General features: G+C 41.1%; 2 protein-coding genes across 16 annotated transcripts in view; one reads left to right on the top strand and one right to left on the bottom strand.

Moving 5' to 3' along the window:
• The window catches only part of YBEY (ybeY metalloendoribonuclease), a 110,618-nt gene that overhangs the window by 33,275 nt on the left and 60,652 nt on the right, over positions 1–16,691 (bottom strand). The window lies entirely within an intron of this gene.
• The window catches only part of ADARB1 (adenosine deaminase RNA specific B1), a 57,662-nt gene that overhangs the window by 24,340 nt on the left and 16,631 nt on the right, over positions 1–16,691 (top strand). For 5 of the 15 annotated variants that reach the window (XR_014557319.1, XM_083708256.1, XM_083708249.1 and 2 more), the window contains 5 exons: positions 4,668–5,596; positions 10,056–10,170; positions 12,287–12,455; positions 14,805–14,953; positions 15,480–15,648. Coding sequence is in view for 13 of the 15 variants with exons in the window: in XM_083708256.1 (XP_083564382.1) it covers positions 4,668–5,596; positions 10,056–10,170; positions 12,287–12,455; positions 14,805–14,953; positions 15,480–15,648 (1,531 nt within the window). In the remaining 2 variants the exon portion in view is untranslated. Of the gene's footprint in view, positions 1–1,686; positions 3,023–3,185; positions 5,597–10,055; positions 10,171–12,286; positions 12,456–14,804; positions 14,954–15,479; positions 15,649–16,691 lie in introns of those variants that run through there. The other 10 variants (XR_014557320.1, XM_083708258.1, XM_083708257.1 and 7 more) reach the window with 6 other exon arrangements.

Here is a 16,691-nt window from a genome sequence, read left to right as displayed (position 1 = left end):
TCAGCATTTTATCATATATGTACTTCATTCATCTGATGAAGTGGATTGTCCTCCACAAAAGGTCATGCCATAGTAAATTGGTTGATCCTTAAGGTGCCACAGGACTCATTGTTTTTTCTGCAAGAGTCTAACAGGACAACCCCTCCGGAAATTGTATACCTCTTTCTGCCACCAACAAATGTTGCATAATTGTTTATACCATAGCAATCCTGCCTCCACCATGCCATTTTTAACTTTCTGAAAAAGCCTATTGTCTATCTCCAGCCTGAGTCATTCTCTTGGGGCGATAATTCCCCTTTTTGCATTTTATTTGTCTGTACAATACAAGAGAGAGCAAAAATATACTGATGAAGATCCAAAGAACCACACAATTAATTCTACAAACCCAGGGAGTTTGCAGCCTGTGCCTTGTACACATGGTACACCAAAGTGAAGAGAACAATTCTGCGATTCTATGACTAAATGCTAACTGTTCTAAATATAAAAGTAAAAAATCTTGCTAGGCATTGCTGCTCAATAGCTCTTTTCATCTTGGTAATTGAATACATAAGGAATCTATCTTTGTATGATTGTGGATGATGTGGACTGTGGATGATGTGTATGTTATGCATATTGCTCTTGAGTTGATGAAATGAGAAATACCAAAAGTATTTCCCACACTTTGTGTTTTTAAAATGACTATCTTTATTTATATGACATTTTCATAGACTGCTCCTGATTTAATTAATTCAGTACCACATTTTGCAAATCCCTTATCTTCTATTTAAGGATCTAAAGCCCTAACAATAACTCATAAAGAAAGAGGAAGTGTGTTGGATGGGGTGTACCCCAAAAAACCCACATGAACTGTTTGAAGACATCATACAGTTATGCTGTCATTTTAGTGATTTGACACAAGAGCTCTGGCAATTAATTTTGCCCTGGTTGCAAATCAAATGGCCAAAAATTCACAAAAGCTCCTTTTTGGAAATAAAGTGTGTGGCTAAGCATTTTTGAAAGCCTCAGCACTTAATAAGAAAGAAATAGACTTAAAAAAACCTGAAACCTATCATGTTTGAATTTACAGTTTTCAAATGGAAGTTAATGCTTAATTGGGAAATGATTTTCAAGAGCAAATATTTCAACAGGCTGGGTATTTATGTTCCTTAGCTTCTTTCAAGGCCTATCCCTTTTTGTGAATGTTCTGTCTTCATCATTTCAAGACTGGTTAACGAAAAGCCTGCATCTTGAACAATCTATTTTATAAATTTCTCTAAGGAACTGAATTGCTTGTTAATCTGGTTCCGATCATGTATGCTTGAAGGGGGAGGTTACTCGCAAATGTGTGTCTCTAGGATCATCACCTTACACATCGGTCTTAAATACATCCATCAAGGTGGAATAAATCTGCATGTCTGATCTGCTGCTATTGCTATGTTGCAAATAATATCAACCGTGTGCTTAATAGCATTTTGTGCAGATGTAACTGCTCTGAAAAGGCTACATCTGTACACATAAAATTTTCTATTTGAGGTAAAATTTAAGATATAACAGAACGTGTTTCAAAGGAAATAGTTCTTAAAAATATGAAAAACTATTGATTCCTTTCATTTTATTTGCCACTATTTTACATTTATTTCTTCTCTTTTTAACCTGTATGTTTCTATCCACTCTCTTTTAATTTTCTGTTATTTTGAGCACCGAAAGGAGTAACTTATCGAGCTTTTGTTGGAGGATGTTATAAATGAAAATTTAATAACTGTTCCATCAACTTTGTCAACTGGGTGAAGTGGTGTCTGTGTGCTTTTAATTGTAGGATTTAACACAAATTTAAATACACTTTCCAGAGCAGCAAATTTTGAATCTCAATCATGCCTCCCCAATGGTGTGAATATGTTTTAGGCATCTGAGATTGGGTGGGGTTCTTCGGCAAAGTAGAATTTATTTTATGTTTAATTGTATTGCTTCATGTTTGGCATATTTAAAGGAGCTTGCCATTTGTAACAAAGTGTTTAGAAAATTGAATTTCTGTATTACTACCAAGGCATCAGTGTTTAAAAGTATTATGTCTATCTAATGTAATGTTCAGATAAGTATTTTAATATAGTCAAATAAGTTTACTGCCCCCAATAACCTTTTTTTTTACATTCTGAATATACAGCTCTTGAAAAGTTTTATGTTTAATACAGGCAACTCCCGACTGACACGCAATCGCTCACACATGCACGGAGCCCAACCCGGAAGTGACCCTAGAACGTCACTAAAACGTTACTAAAAGGGTGGAATGAGGACGGGGCAGGGGCAGAACGCTTTACGCGGCCCCCGCCAACACGCAAGGGGATCTGGAACGTAGCCCCACGCAAAATGAAGATTGCCTGTATTTATGATAAGGTGCCTAGTTGGTTAGTAGGACAGTTGGAATTCTAGTCTTTTAGAATTTGAAGTTGACATATTCCATCTACCTGCTTCAAAGTAGCGTCTTGTTTATTTATTTAGTAGCTTTATATGTGACTGTGGCTGAGCAGCAGTTTGTAACAGTAGGGGGTTCCAATAGGAAATAGCACATAATTGCTGATGAACACGGTATGATAATTTGTTTTCTGGGGGGTGGGGTGGATTCCAGTAATTGATTATTGCAGTGGGCTTGGGCCCAACTTTGGTGGTGAAGGGAGGCCTCCCTCCACTGCTGAAGCAATCATGAGGTGGGAGAATTCAGCTAAAGAAAAGTATCCTCTCCTACCAGTGACATGAAAGACATGTCTGTGTGCATTCTTCTACAGCACCTTTGTGTCCATGGGGTTGGGGTGGAGGCTGGGGTTTTTAAAGACCCTATTTTACTGTTCCATCCCCCCAGGTTTGTACCTTCAGATGGATGCTGAAAGTTACAAATAGATAGATTTATCTTATCTTTAAGTCCACTACAAAATCTCTAATTGGAACACGTTTGCACATTACACGACAGTGAGATTATAACAGAGAACTCCACTGCATATGTTGGGATTTGTGTTTAGAAATGTAAATGTCATAAAGTACCGTATTTTTCGCTCTATAAGACGCACCAGACCACAAGACACACCTAGTTTTTGGAGGAGGAAAACAAGAAAAAAAATATTCTGAATCTCAGAAGCCAGAACAGCAAGAGGGATCGCTGCACAGCGAAAGCAGCAATCCCTCTTGCTGTTCTGGCTTCTGGGATAGCTGCGCAGCCTGCATTCGCTCCATAAGAATATGTTTACCTGCTACATGATAGTGGGTTTATAAGAAAGATGCCCGCCGTATATTCAGGGATATGAATTTAAGGGTGTTTCAATAACCTCCCTCAAACATCCGCCCAGCGCATGAGGTTGGCCCTGCTCCAGCATGCTGCTGTCTTGTGGTCTGCCCTCTGGCAGGTGCACATTCAAAATCAAGGTGAAGGGACTTCCACGCATGCAGGTGTCAAATGCCTGTGAGCACTCAGTGTCAGGGACTTGGCTTTCTGCCATGTTTTTGCTCCCTCAATGTCTTTAGAGAACATGTTCACCCAGTTTGCCTTCCACATATTCACTGCATTCAGATGTAACGTTTCACCATGGAGCACTCTGCGCATGGGCTGGGAGGAGGACTTTGGGAGCCTTTACTTTCAGTTTCCCTTACTCAGCTAACCACAGACAGGGCTATGGTGCACATAATGCTAAACCATACTTTAGCCCTAGGTGCACAAATTGGAATGCGTCTGAGCTTCCTTCTCCTCTTGCATGGCTGGCAGAAGGACTTTGTAGCATTTATTTTTGAAATATCCTGGTTTAGACTGTAGTTTAAAACAAGTTCTGATTAGTTCAGGCATAGGCAAACTCGGCCCTCCAGATGTTTTTGGCCAACAATTCCCATGATCCCTAGCTAACAGGACCACTGGTCAGGGATGATGGGAATTGTAGTCCCAAAACATCTGGAGGGCTGAGTTTGCCTATGCCTGGATTAGTTAAACAAGCCTGGTTCTTAACCTGTGATTTGAAGTTTCTGGTTTAGAAACTTCATTCTTTAGTGTCACCTGTGAACCAGCCCTTTGTTTAAACAGCGATCCTGCATTCAGCTTACCTATGGAGTTGGCTGCTCTGGAGCACCTGTATAACATGACTACCACATAAAGCACAAAGCAGGTTTTACTGTATAAGTCAATAACTTGAATGTTTGCAGGCAAGAAATAGTATACTCTCCTTTTCTCAATAAGATGCATTGAGTTAGTCTTTTTTTTTCCAAAGGAAGAGGCATGTTCCTCAATATACAGATGAGCAGGTGCCTGATATTACCTGCATAGGTAATCTTATGTGATTGCCCTGTGGATTCTGATGTTTGAGGTTAATTGGATATTAAATGAATGTAAATTGGGGTTATAACATGTTGCCAGTTACTGGTTCATTTCTTTTTCTTTTAGAATTAGGGAGGGTAATTTAACATATAAATACTAGTAGGTGTTTTGGTGCAGAATTAAAACTTTTTATCAGCATATGCCAATATCAGATGTCTGAATGTTTACTCAGTGTATGTTTCTGAGTTGCCTATTACACCTAATATACCTAATAAAGATATTAATATTTGAGCACACATCACTTAACCAGTTGCAAAGATAGATAAAGGAATCTGTAAATTTTACATTTACAAGGTCCTGCAACGAAGGCATTGTAAGTTACTCTTTCTGGGCACCACAGGTTCAGGCAGCATTGATGTTAAAGAGAACCGCAACATGGACAACATTTCACCTAAAGATGGGAGTTTGCAAGGCGCCGGAGAGGGGAACCAGCTCTCCAATGGCGGTGGCGCTAGCAGCAGGAAACGACCCTTGGAAGAGGGAAGCAATGGCCACGCCAAGTTCCGCACAAAGAAAAGGAAGAAAACACCAGGGCCGGTCTTGCCCAAAAATGCACTCATGCAGCTGAATGAAATCAAGCCTGGCTTGCAGTACAAGCTTCTCTCCCAAACAGGACCCGTTCATGCCCCTATTTTTGTGATGGCAGTAGAGGTTAATGGGCAGCTGTTTGAAGGCTCCGGCCCTACAAAAAAGAAAGCCAAGCTCCATGCAGCTGAGAAGGCCCTGAGGTCCTTTGTTCAGTTTCCAAATGCTTCCGAAGCACATCTCGCCATGGGAAGAACTCTTTCCGTAAATACGGACTTCACCTCTGATCAGGCAGATTTCCCAGATACCCTCTTCAATGGCTTTGAAAACCCCGCCCAGTCTGATCTTTCCTTTTATCTGGATTCCAACGGAGATGGTTCCTTTAGCTCCAGTGCAGACTATAATTTGTCATCTTCTGCGGCCTGTAGCCTTGTACAGTCGTCTCTCCCTGCTCCATCACCGTACCCCTCAGCAAGTGGGAAGAATCCAGTCATGATACTGAATGAACTTCGACCAGGCTTAAAGTATGAATTTCTCTCAGAAAGTGGAGAAAGTCACGCTAAGAATTTTGTAATGGCTGTGTCAGTGGATGGCCAAACATTTGAAGGATCTGGAAGAAACAAAAAACTTGCAAAAGCACGAGCTGCTCAGTCAGCTCTTGCATCCTTGTTTAACATGCAGTTGGATCAAACACCATCTCACCAACCTATTCCTAGTGAAGGACTTCAGTTACACCTGCCTCAGGTGAGAAAACATTTCCCTTTATGTGTTATAATGGGCTAATGAGTTAATTAAAAAATACTGAAGTTACAACCTTTCGTTTTAGCAGTGCATAAATAGTTGTATTTGGGTTCCTTCAGTGTGTTATTTCTGGCAGGGGTACAAAATATCCAGTTAGACTGCTAATTCTCTTATGTTTGATGCTGTGAATGGGCAGAATATTTTATACTTCCTGAGAAATTAAGTTAACCTAATGTATGATTTGATTGAATGAGCAGGTGAAGCAGAATGCAGTATACATGAACTGCACATCATTGCAATGTCACAAACTGTAGCATTTCCCTGGTATTATAAGGTGACGTATTTCCAATGCAGCAGGACTGTTTTGCTGATGAGCCACCATTGCCTTGTATAATAGCAATGTGCTGCTCTGCAAAAAGGAGGTTCTGCTACACAGAACTGGATATACAGAGGCAAGGATTGGTGTGACTTACCTAGGCAACAACATCTTTTAAGGGCTAACTACACTGGTATACCGCTGTACCTCTGACATTAGTAGCAGCCCCCCTTCGCCCCATCCATACACTGGGAACTCTACCATCAGAGACAAGTCTGTTCAATAAATAGTGTTTGCCTCTACTCCAGCACAAACCCTGAGGGCACCCCTTTAAAGTTCTCGCTCGAGGTGAAAGACTGTCATTTTCTTCTGAGGAAGATGGTAAAGAATCACACATAGGCAGATTGCTCCCCCAACTGCTCACTGTGGAGTTGAAAAAAGCCACCCACCCACTGGACCCTGTTAATGGTTCAACCCTTGGGCAGTGCCCAGCCATATTTTTCCCTGAGTGCAAGGACTTCTGCCTGTTCAGTGGAGCTTCCCTCCCACTCCTCTCCTCCTGCTCCCTCCCTACATCTGCTCTGAAGGACTGAGGGAACCCCCAGAACAGGAGGAGGATATGTGGGGAGAGGAGAGGGAGAGGAAGTTTTATTGCATGGCCAAAAGTCGTTGCGCTAACAGAAGTTTTTAGTTGGATACCACTCCTTATTTTATTCCATGGTCTCTGCAGGAGACAAATTTGTCCCTATTCCTGACACTCCAATGTTTGGGGGCAGGTTTTGATCCCATTCTAACAATGTCCATATACTGTAGTATACTTTGCTCTATTTTTTATAGAATGCAGTGCTACATGCAATTTTATGAGAGAAATTAGTGCTCATACTTTCTGTGGTGCCACTCATCTTCCCATTGTATGGCTACCTTGCCTTTGTAGAGGGGAGACTAGGGATCCTGGAAGCAATGAAACTATGAGCATTGCCTCCACCATCTTGCTGGATCAAGAAACTTGTGGTAGGTAGCATTTTTAATTCCTCCAGTTCAGTGCAGTGTTGCTCATAGATCTGTCTTAGCTGAACACAATACACCTGTGCTGTCAAAGCAGGCCTCCAAAGGAAGCATGTGGTAAACCCCACACTGCTCCGATTCCCAAACCTAGCTTGCACAGTGCTGTGGTACCTGAGGTTATCAGACATCACTGCCTGAGCACCATCAACCACACATCGCAACTGAAGGTCAGAAATAGGCAACATGGAGAGAGAGAGAAAATAAGCAACCAGGATGACCAGTCAGAGCAACTAAGTACTGGAATTCGGGGGAGGTAGAAAGAACAATGGAAAACCTACAGGGGTTAGGGAACAAGATCCTGTAGGAGGGGTCAGTGGGAAGTGACCTTCTGATGCCCCCTTCTAGATCTCATGGAGTCAGCTGCCATGGGAGCTGTCTGCAGGCACCGCCTCCTCCGATTGTCGTCTCATTCTTCCTTCTGCATACATTAGCCACAGGTTTGGGAATATGGAGAGGCAATAGCTGTTGAGTATTTTTATACAAACTCTTTGAAGCCTATAAAGCTCCTGATTCAGTTTGAAAAGAATGAAAGTGGACATAGGTCATATTGATTTCCTGGTAAATACTGTATTTTTCAGTGAATTGGGGAGCCCCAAATTAAGAAATTTAAAAATTAAGAAAGTTGGGTTTTTTTTGGAGAAATTGCAAAAACAGTTGTTGAGCATCTTTTGTAAGTTTGTTGAGGGCTCACCACGTACTCTTCCTAAACCGAGAAGAGTGGGCAAGCTCCTTGCCTCTGTCTCCTGCTACTGCCGTAGCTCCACCAGCCCTTGCTTACTTAACGCATTAACCCATGTATAAGATGACCCCCAATTTATCACGAAAATGGTCATCTTATACATGGAAATACACGGTAGTATGTTAAGTGACTTTAATTCCATTTGTCACACTATTTTTTGTGCCCATGCTATAGCCTACGTATGGCTGCTGTGACTATAAATTAAGAGTGCTGTGTAAATGATAGTGTGAGTGGTAGTGGAATCCAAACAATCAGAGAGAATTTACATGAAACTTTTCCACTCACTTTATGCTTATGTTTTAACACCCCCCCCGAAAAATGTAAGGTAAAGGGATCCCTGACTATTAGGTCCAGTCGTGGCCGACTCTGGGTTGCAGTGCTCATCTCGCTTTATTGGCCGAGGGAGCCAGCGTACAGCTTCCGGGTCATGAGGCCAGCATGACTAAGCCGCTTCTGTCAAACCAGAGCAGCGCACGGAAACGCCGTTTACCTTCCCGCCAGAGCAGTACCTATTTATCTACTTGCACTTTGACGTGCTTTCGAACTGCTAGGTTGGCAGGAGCAGGGACCGAGCAACGGGAGCACACCCCATCACAGGGATTCGAACCGCCAACCTTCTGATCGGCAAGTCCTAGGCTCTGTGGTTTAACCCACAGCATCACCCGCGTCCCTTCCTAAAAATGTACTCAGCCTTTAAAACAAATTTCTATAATATACCGTAAGAATCCTCTGATATCAGGGGTGGGGAACCCTGCAGGCCTCCTCCATCAGGTCTTGGGAGACTCCTCCCAGGTCCTGCCCCCTCTCCAGACACGCCCCCATTTTCCTCAGGCCACACCCCTCACCACCATTCTCGCACATGCTGCTTGAGGGTGTTTGCCTGATTGGAACTCTGAGGACTTGCTTGCCTGAGTAGAGGATAGAGAGGGACGTGTGAGCATGTGAAAACTAGCCTACTGGACGGAAGTGAAACTTTTACATATCCCTCTGCCCACATTTGCCTCTTGTCCGGCCTGCCACTGGCATTTGGCCCCTGGAAAGTGGCTCAGAAGGGAATGCGGCCCTCGAGCTAGAAAAGGGTCTCCACCCGTTTCACATTGTAAACTTCTATAACTAATACCAATTGTTTTTATTCTTTCAAGAATGTTAATTTAGAATATTCCAGATCAATCATAGATTGTTGGGAAGCCCGACAATGGCCCAGTTCTTAAAGTGAGTGCTTTTTGTAACACTTTTAACGAGGCTTAAAAGTTCCTGCAAATTAAATTGAATCCTATTATAACAGGTATATTTAGAAGGTATATTTATGCAGCTCTCACATAATGCAAGGGATCCTTAAGGGTCAGGCAATGTAAGATTACATTATGAGACAGGAGATCCTAGATCTAAACCCTTCCCCAACCTATTCCTCAAGCAACGAGGACTCTTCTCAGTTGCATGTCACCATAAATTTGTATAATTCTACATACAAGCCACAGTTTACTGGCACTATCACCCCCAAAGCATACGTTTAATTTGAACTCAGTTTATAATTCACTTTAATCTCAAAATCCTTATTGCCTGTCTTAATGTCTAGCCAAAGAGTTACTATTTTATGACTGTGTCTTTTTCTATATATTTATATTTAATATGTTCAGTTTATGCTTTATTGTAGTCTGCTTGGCTTTTCAGTTATAAATATATATATTATAAACTTACATGATCCACCAAAGTATTTGCAATCCCTCCAAATTTGGCATTCTCTGCAGATCTGGTTGCGGTACTGTTCACTCCATTCAAGTCACTTATGAATGTAATGAATGATAATGGACTCAAGACCAACCTCAATGGAACACCACTTGGTACAACTTTCTGGTTTGAATTCCATTAGTTCTTACCCTTTGAATATGCTTTACAAGCCAATTATGGATGCATTCCATGGAAATACCATCTTAGATACCTCAAATTTTCTACAGAAGATCTCATAATGAAGGCTAGAGCCTTGTTAAAAATTGAATGTTGTGAATGTTGTGCATGCAGCCTCATTCCCTGAATTTAAAATTATCTGTTCCATGATCAGCACTAAGGGCTTCCATAAAACACAGCATAGTTTGTAGAGATGCCTGAAGGGCATGGATATAAACTCTTCAACACTTTGAATCAGCAGTAATTTGAAACAACAGCACCAATCAATTCTAGTAAATATTACAAAGATTCCCTGTGATCCTTGGATGAACAGCAGTATAGAACTTTAAAAACTAATTAAATAAAAATACCATACAGGTTTTTAAATCCATTTTGAAATGTTTTAAAGGCAGCTCTGTTTTGATGAATTATCCAATATATTTGTCTGATTTTTGCAGGTTTTAGCTGATGCTGTTGCACGCTTGGTGGTAGATAAATTCAGCGATTTGACAGATAATTTTACATCGCCCCATGCACGCAGAAAAGTGCTATCTGGAGTAGTCATGACAACAGGTAAAAACAAACCAAAAACATGCCTCCCCCACTGATTTGGCCTTTTGCCCTCTGTTGGTTTACAAAATAAAACGGTAAAGGTGAATGGATATTTACATTTTATATATAGTTTCTATTGCTTTAAAATATTGAGATCTCTTCATTCATAAAATAGGATTAGTAAATTTAGTCCAAACTACTTGTCTCTAAATGTAACAGGTTGTATCAAGAGGTGTTGCTCAGGTAGTGCTGAGGCACTGTGGGGGAACAGATTTAGAGGTGGGAGGAGGAAGCATTGAAAATGGCTTCTCTTCCCATTTCACTGATAGAATCCGTGCTGTCAGAGGCTTGGCATTTTTAGGTTCTCTCTCGCTCTCTCTCGGCAAATATTAGGAGTGTGTCCTTGTACAAAAAACATAGCTTTCATTTTTAATAAAAATTCATTTCCCTCTTGTGAGGCAAGCTCTGCAGCCTCTTCCTAATGTTGAGCTGGAGTCTCCTTTCTTGTAATTCATTGGTTTGGATCCTACACTCTGAAGCAGCAGAAAACAAACTTGCTCCATCTTCCATGAGTCTGGCGGCATCATTTATACCCACATGGATCAGAAGGAAGGGGAAATGGTCATTGGACTTGATGAGACTTGGCCGCCGCTCTGTCATGGTTCTCACTGGGACAATGCAGCAAGACACTATAGCCCTCTCCTGACTTGTAGTCAGAGGCACGGCAGGTAGTGCATGGGCTGTTTGGAAGCCATAAAAATGGATGGCCATCACAATATCTTATGGTAGTGAATTTGATACTTTAACTATGTTCCTTTTGTCTGTCCTGGATCTTCCACACTTCCTCTTGCCCTCCTGCTTTCCTCTGGGGAAAACCATGGTTTAGCACTCCATCGGAGCAAAGGGCAATTGGATTTTCTGCAGATTGCCATTAGTTCTGATTTAAAACTAATGAATAGGTTTTGCCTGGGAAAGGAGTGGGGCAAGGGCCGGAAACACTCAGAAAGTGCAGATCAAGCAGAAAACTGCTCAGCCCTGTGCTTTCTCAGCACAGGACAAGCAGAAGTGTGGTTGAACCCTCAGCTGCGTTGAATGAGCTCATATGCTAGTGTTATGCAAGAGGGGGAAAAATCTCTCTCTCTCTCCCTTTTAGTAACCAATAACTGTAGGCCGGAGGCTGGAATTTCCAGTTGAGGGTCTGGTCCTTTCTTTTATACAGGATGCCAGGTGTATATGGCTGGGCATTGAGTGTTCAGAGAATGTCTCTGGAAAGCTTTGGTTCTATCAAGAAACCCAATCTCACCATGGTTTCTAGTGTTCTGCAAACAGTACCCAGCATCAAAACTTAGCTTTTAAAAAATTGATTCCTAGCATACTAAAGTTGAGAAGGGAGGAATTTTTTTTGTTAGAATTGAATCTTCTGTCCCAGTAAAGTAAAACATTTGCTTTAATGGTTATCTAAAATCTCTAGTGGATTGAAATAGAATCCCAATTTTAAGCTCAAACTTCATGTGGCAGCAGCAGTTTAAATCTGTTTCCTTTTTGTACAAAGCAGGTAAATGAGTGGGGAGGAGGGTTTGGTGTTTGGATGAAGTGGCACATAGAAAATGGAGCAATATTGCCGTTGTGGGTGGATAGAGTCTCCCAACCTAGTCCTCTTGGCGTTTGTGGGCAGGGGCGGAAGAGACACAGACAAACCAAGAAGAGGAACCTGCAAGACTAGATGTCTGTTCCAGAAGAGCTTCATTAATGTGTTGCCCCCAAATTCAGGATTCCCCCCAAACTGATGCCAACGTTTTGTGCTACAAACCCAGCATTTTGTGCCACCCCCAAACTGAGTAATTGACACTCAAACCACAAAATGTGGGGTTCTGTAGTTTTTAATACTTTGCTGAATTTTTATGTAGTTCCAAAATTTTAAAGGCAACCCAAGTTTCATGAACAGATATTAGTGTGACTTCATTTCCACCCCAAGTATGCCTTCAGAATATATACGACTAGGATGTAGCTGAAGGTCATCTGGTGCAGTATTGTCCCCCAAGCCACACCTTCAAGAAGACATTCAAGAAGGCTACCATATTTCACCAAACAAGTCTTCTAAAAATATATTTATATGCTTTCCCTTTTGTCTTCCCAGGTACTGATGTGAAAGATGCTCAGGTTATAAGTGTTTCTACAGGAACAAAATGCATTAATGGAGAATATATGAGTGATCGTGGTCTTGCATTGAACGATTGCCATGCAGAAATTATAGCACGTAGATGCTTGCTTAAATTTCTCTATACACAACTTGAACTGCTCTTATGGTAAGTTTAAGGAACAATTCCCTTGCATCCCAGTTTTAAGCATAGAAGAAAGTTCCATTGATCATATTGTGTTTAGGATTACAGTCTTGGGATGTGATCCTGTGAGGTTCTGTGATGATCTGCTGGGGTCCTAATATCAGCAGAGATGGATAGCTAGTTGCCTTATTCTGGAACATGGATATGACACTAGCATTAGTATAAATATTTCTTTACATCTTTGGCCTGGATTGGTGCAATCCTGCCCTTTTATTTTTCAAAGAATTCATAATGTGTAAGATTTCATTTTTAACATATGCTGAACTGACAGTTGGAAGCATATGGTTTGTTTTACGTTGAAGTGTACATTAAAAGTCAGAATTGGTGACCAGAAGAATAGCTGGAATCCCCTCTGAGTGGTTTAGAAATTATATGAAACAAACAAATAAATAAAATAAAGTGCATCTGGGTGAAATCTATACAGTGGTACCCCGCAAGACGAACGCCTCGGAAGACAAAAAACTCGCTAGACGAAGGAGTTTTTCGTTTTCTTAGCCGCTTCGCAAGACGCATCTCCCTATGGGCTTGCTTCGCAAAACGAAGCTTGCCCCGCAAGCTCCGGGGATAGCGGGGAAGCGCAGCGCGCCTTCCCCGCTGTCCCCGGACCTCTTTTGAAGCAAGGGGCGGCGGGGAGAAGATCGCTTCTCCCCGTTGCCAGCCCCGCAATCTCCGGTCCTCGGACCCCTTGAAGCGATCTTCTCCCCTCCGCCCCTTGCTTCAAAAGAGGGGACAGAGGGGTGGAGGCAGATTGCGGGGCAGGCAACGGGGAGAAGCAATCTTCTCCCCGCCGCCCCTTGCTTTAAAACAGGTCCGGGGACAGAGGGGAAGGCGCGCGGCGCTTCCCCTCTGTCCCCGGACGGTCTCTATAGGAACGCATTGATTGATTTTCAATGCATTCCTATGGGAAACCGTGCTTTGCAAGACGAAAAGCTCTCAAGAAGAAAAAACTTGCGAGGCACCACTGTATGTTTATATTGATTTTTAAAATATCTCTTTCCTTTTGAGTGGCCCCCTCTGCTACATCCTGGAAACTGCCTTTTAATTTAGGGTCCTTAAAGTATGTAGAGGCAAAATGGGATGATTTCCTATATTTGGAGGGAAGCAAAAATAACATTCGTACTCAAACAAGGGAGGGAGGGCACCCCAGTTTAGATGTGTCAACAAACCTCCCTCCTGAATGCGGAAGGTAACATGTTTACATCCTTAATAGCCTCAAAGCTCAAAATAATAAGTAGCTTTTCTATCAGTTATGATCAAAATTTATTTCAGATAAACAGATTGCAGATAATATATTCTTATCTCTAAATATACTTCATTACTGCAAACAAAAAAATATTTTGTTCACAGAATTGTCATTTGGCACAGAGAGCCTTTTGTCTTGGAGACTGTCATAAAATTATTATGAGTTATTCAGTTTGGCCCTGACTTCTTCCAGGCTATCTAGGTCTTTTATGCCCAACCAGCTGCTCAGGCTAATGTCAATAGTATAAGATCCAAAAAGTTCCTGATTTGGGGAGGGCCCAGAAATGTTCTCTTTGGTCTTATTCAATAAGCCTTTTGGAGAGGCCATTAGGCAGGATGCAATGATGAAAAGAATTAAGATAGGTAATATTGAACAGAAAAGTATATGGCAGTGAACAGTTTTATACCTGACTGTTGCAATATCTATGCCAACATTGCAGCAATTGATTTACTACATAGTGAGGTTTCAGATTTTCCAAGTGAATCACAGGAAATTTGAGCTTTTGCTGATTAATCCCTCTGGACAAATTAGGGACTTCATTTAATTACGCTTCCACTATAAATGGATCAATAAGACATGGAAACAGATGTATATATTCCATATATTCCATTGCCCTTGCAAAAGACAAAACAAAGCAAAACAACAACAACCATACAAAACTTATAACCTTGGCTTAAATGAAATTTTCATGTTTGGAGCAAATTGGACTTACCTTGATTGATACAAAACAGTGCTCTTAAACTGTATATCTTCCCACTTTTATGTAATATCTCTGCAACAATTTTTAATGAATGGAAAAGGGAGAACTTAGATAAATTAAGATGCTCCTTGAGGTTGTTAGACAAAGGAGCTTAGGCCCTACTTTGAAGCTTCACTCCTGAGACACATTCTGCTATATGTGGAAATTGCTCAGCAAAATGTTCAGCTAAGTAAGAAAAAGCAGTCCTAGACTCAGTTAGAGTATTACACCATAAGAGTTAAAATCAAGTTATGGTAAACTTTGGTTCTTGCTTGTTGTAATTAGAAAAACCAAAACACCTTTTTAATAACATTGCTGCACTTTGTTTCAGTAGTAAGGAAGATCAGCAAAAATCTATTTTTATCAAATCAGAACGAAGTGGGTTTAAATTGAGAGAAAATGTACAGTTTCATCTCTATATCAGCACCTCTCCTTGTGGCGATGCTCGGATTTTCTCACCTCATGAAGCAGCACAAGAAGGTAGGACAAGTTTCACCTAGTAATGGGGATGTTTGAGAGAAAACAATTTATTGAAAATAGCTTTCGTAGTTTATGAAAATCTAGATTGGCTTTTTACTGAAAATTAAATTGTTTAGTTGTCTTCATATTATAAAAGCCACACTATCTAGGAGGGCTAACACCTCAGTTCCACTTCATACATTACAAAGATTGTGGAGGAATTAATTGGTTATGCATCTATGGATCATTTCATCATGGCTTTATTGTTGCTTGTAAGCCATATTGGAAATTTCAGTTTGAAAATGGGATATTCTGTTAAAATAAATAAAAGGTTGCACCATGTAGAACAGTGTGAAATAAGCCTTGCAAAAAAGTATTGGATGTGATTTTCTATAAATGAGGCACTCTAGAAGTTTTGTTTTTTTTTAGTTCACACAACTTTTTTCCTAACTGCTGTCGTCCCAAATGAGTAATGGAAAACAGGGCTGAATTTTCTTAGAAAGCATAGTTTTTCCTTGCATGAACAGTGGTTGCTTCTGTCACTTAGATCAGGGAGACAGACATCCAAACCGGAAAGCAAGAGGACAGCTACGGACGAAAATCGAATCCGGGGAAGGAACAATCCCTGTCAGATCTACAACTACAATCCAGACGTGGGATGGAGTCCTACAGGGAGAAAGATTGCTTACTATGTCGTGCAGTGATAAGATAGCCAGGTAAACTATTTCTCCTCTGTCCAACTTCCATATTGCTAGATGGAGGGTCCCCAGGACAGTGACACCATAGGGGTCAGGATGCCATCAGACACCTTACTTGGCACCTCTTAAAGCAAAAAAACAAAAAACAAACAAACAAACAAACAAAAAAAACCCTAGGGAAGAGGAAAACCCCCAAGGCGACTGGAGACTCAATGGCACAGAAAATCTGAAAGGAAAAAAACCTGACTGCTAGGTGGGAGGGGAAATTAAATGGAGTGGTTGGAAAGAAAGAGGGAAAAGAGACAACACATAGAGACTATTTCCTGCTTCAGACTGAGAAGTTGTGTTAAAAGTGTCCCCAGGAAGAGAAGTAAGAATTACCAAATGAAATTGATTGACAGGTCCAAGTTTTTAATACAACTGGATTGGGGAGAAGTGTGACCCCCCACCCCAAGCAAACAAACTCAAGATAGCAACAAAGGGCTGAGTTCATGCCTTTTCTTACTTAACTATTTATCGTTGTTCTTTGTTAAATGTAGATGTTACTTAACACAAGATACTTCTAGGTCACTTACAATTAAAGCACAGCATACAGTACTACGAGATGCAAATACTGAAACTGCATTAATTAACAAAATTCCAATTTAAACAGAAGGTTAAATGAACAGAAAATCCCCACTGAGAATATTAAAAGCACCGACTGTGAAAGCAGCTACTCTTAAAACTGCAGCTAAAAACACTTTGAGGAAAAGTTTTCACATGTGTCTCCGAAGTCTAGTAAAGCAGGCAAACTGCTGTTCCCCTTGTTGCCATTCTCCAAATTCAACAGGAGGGGGCACTGAGGAGAGTCTGCGAAGATGCCCTTAAATTCCAGTCCACTCACCAGAAGAGGTGTTTTTTCAGGTAGCAGCCTCCTGAATTGGGCCAGTCAGTGCAGCACATGAGAACGGGCTTAATGTGCTTTCATGACCTTTTCGCTATTAGCAAGCTTTAGTGTGAATCACTTTTCTAAAACAAAAAAAAAAAAATGTTGCTTTACACATGCATCCAACTGGGAAAGG

The sequence above is a fragment of the Podarcis gaigeae genome, assembly GCF_964106915.1.
Source record: "Podarcis gaigeae genome assembly, chromosome: 1".
NCBI lineage: Eukaryota > Metazoa > Chordata > Lepidosauria > Squamata > Lacertidae > Podarcis > Podarcis gaigeae.
This window is presented reverse-complemented; position numbering and strand designations above follow the sequence as displayed.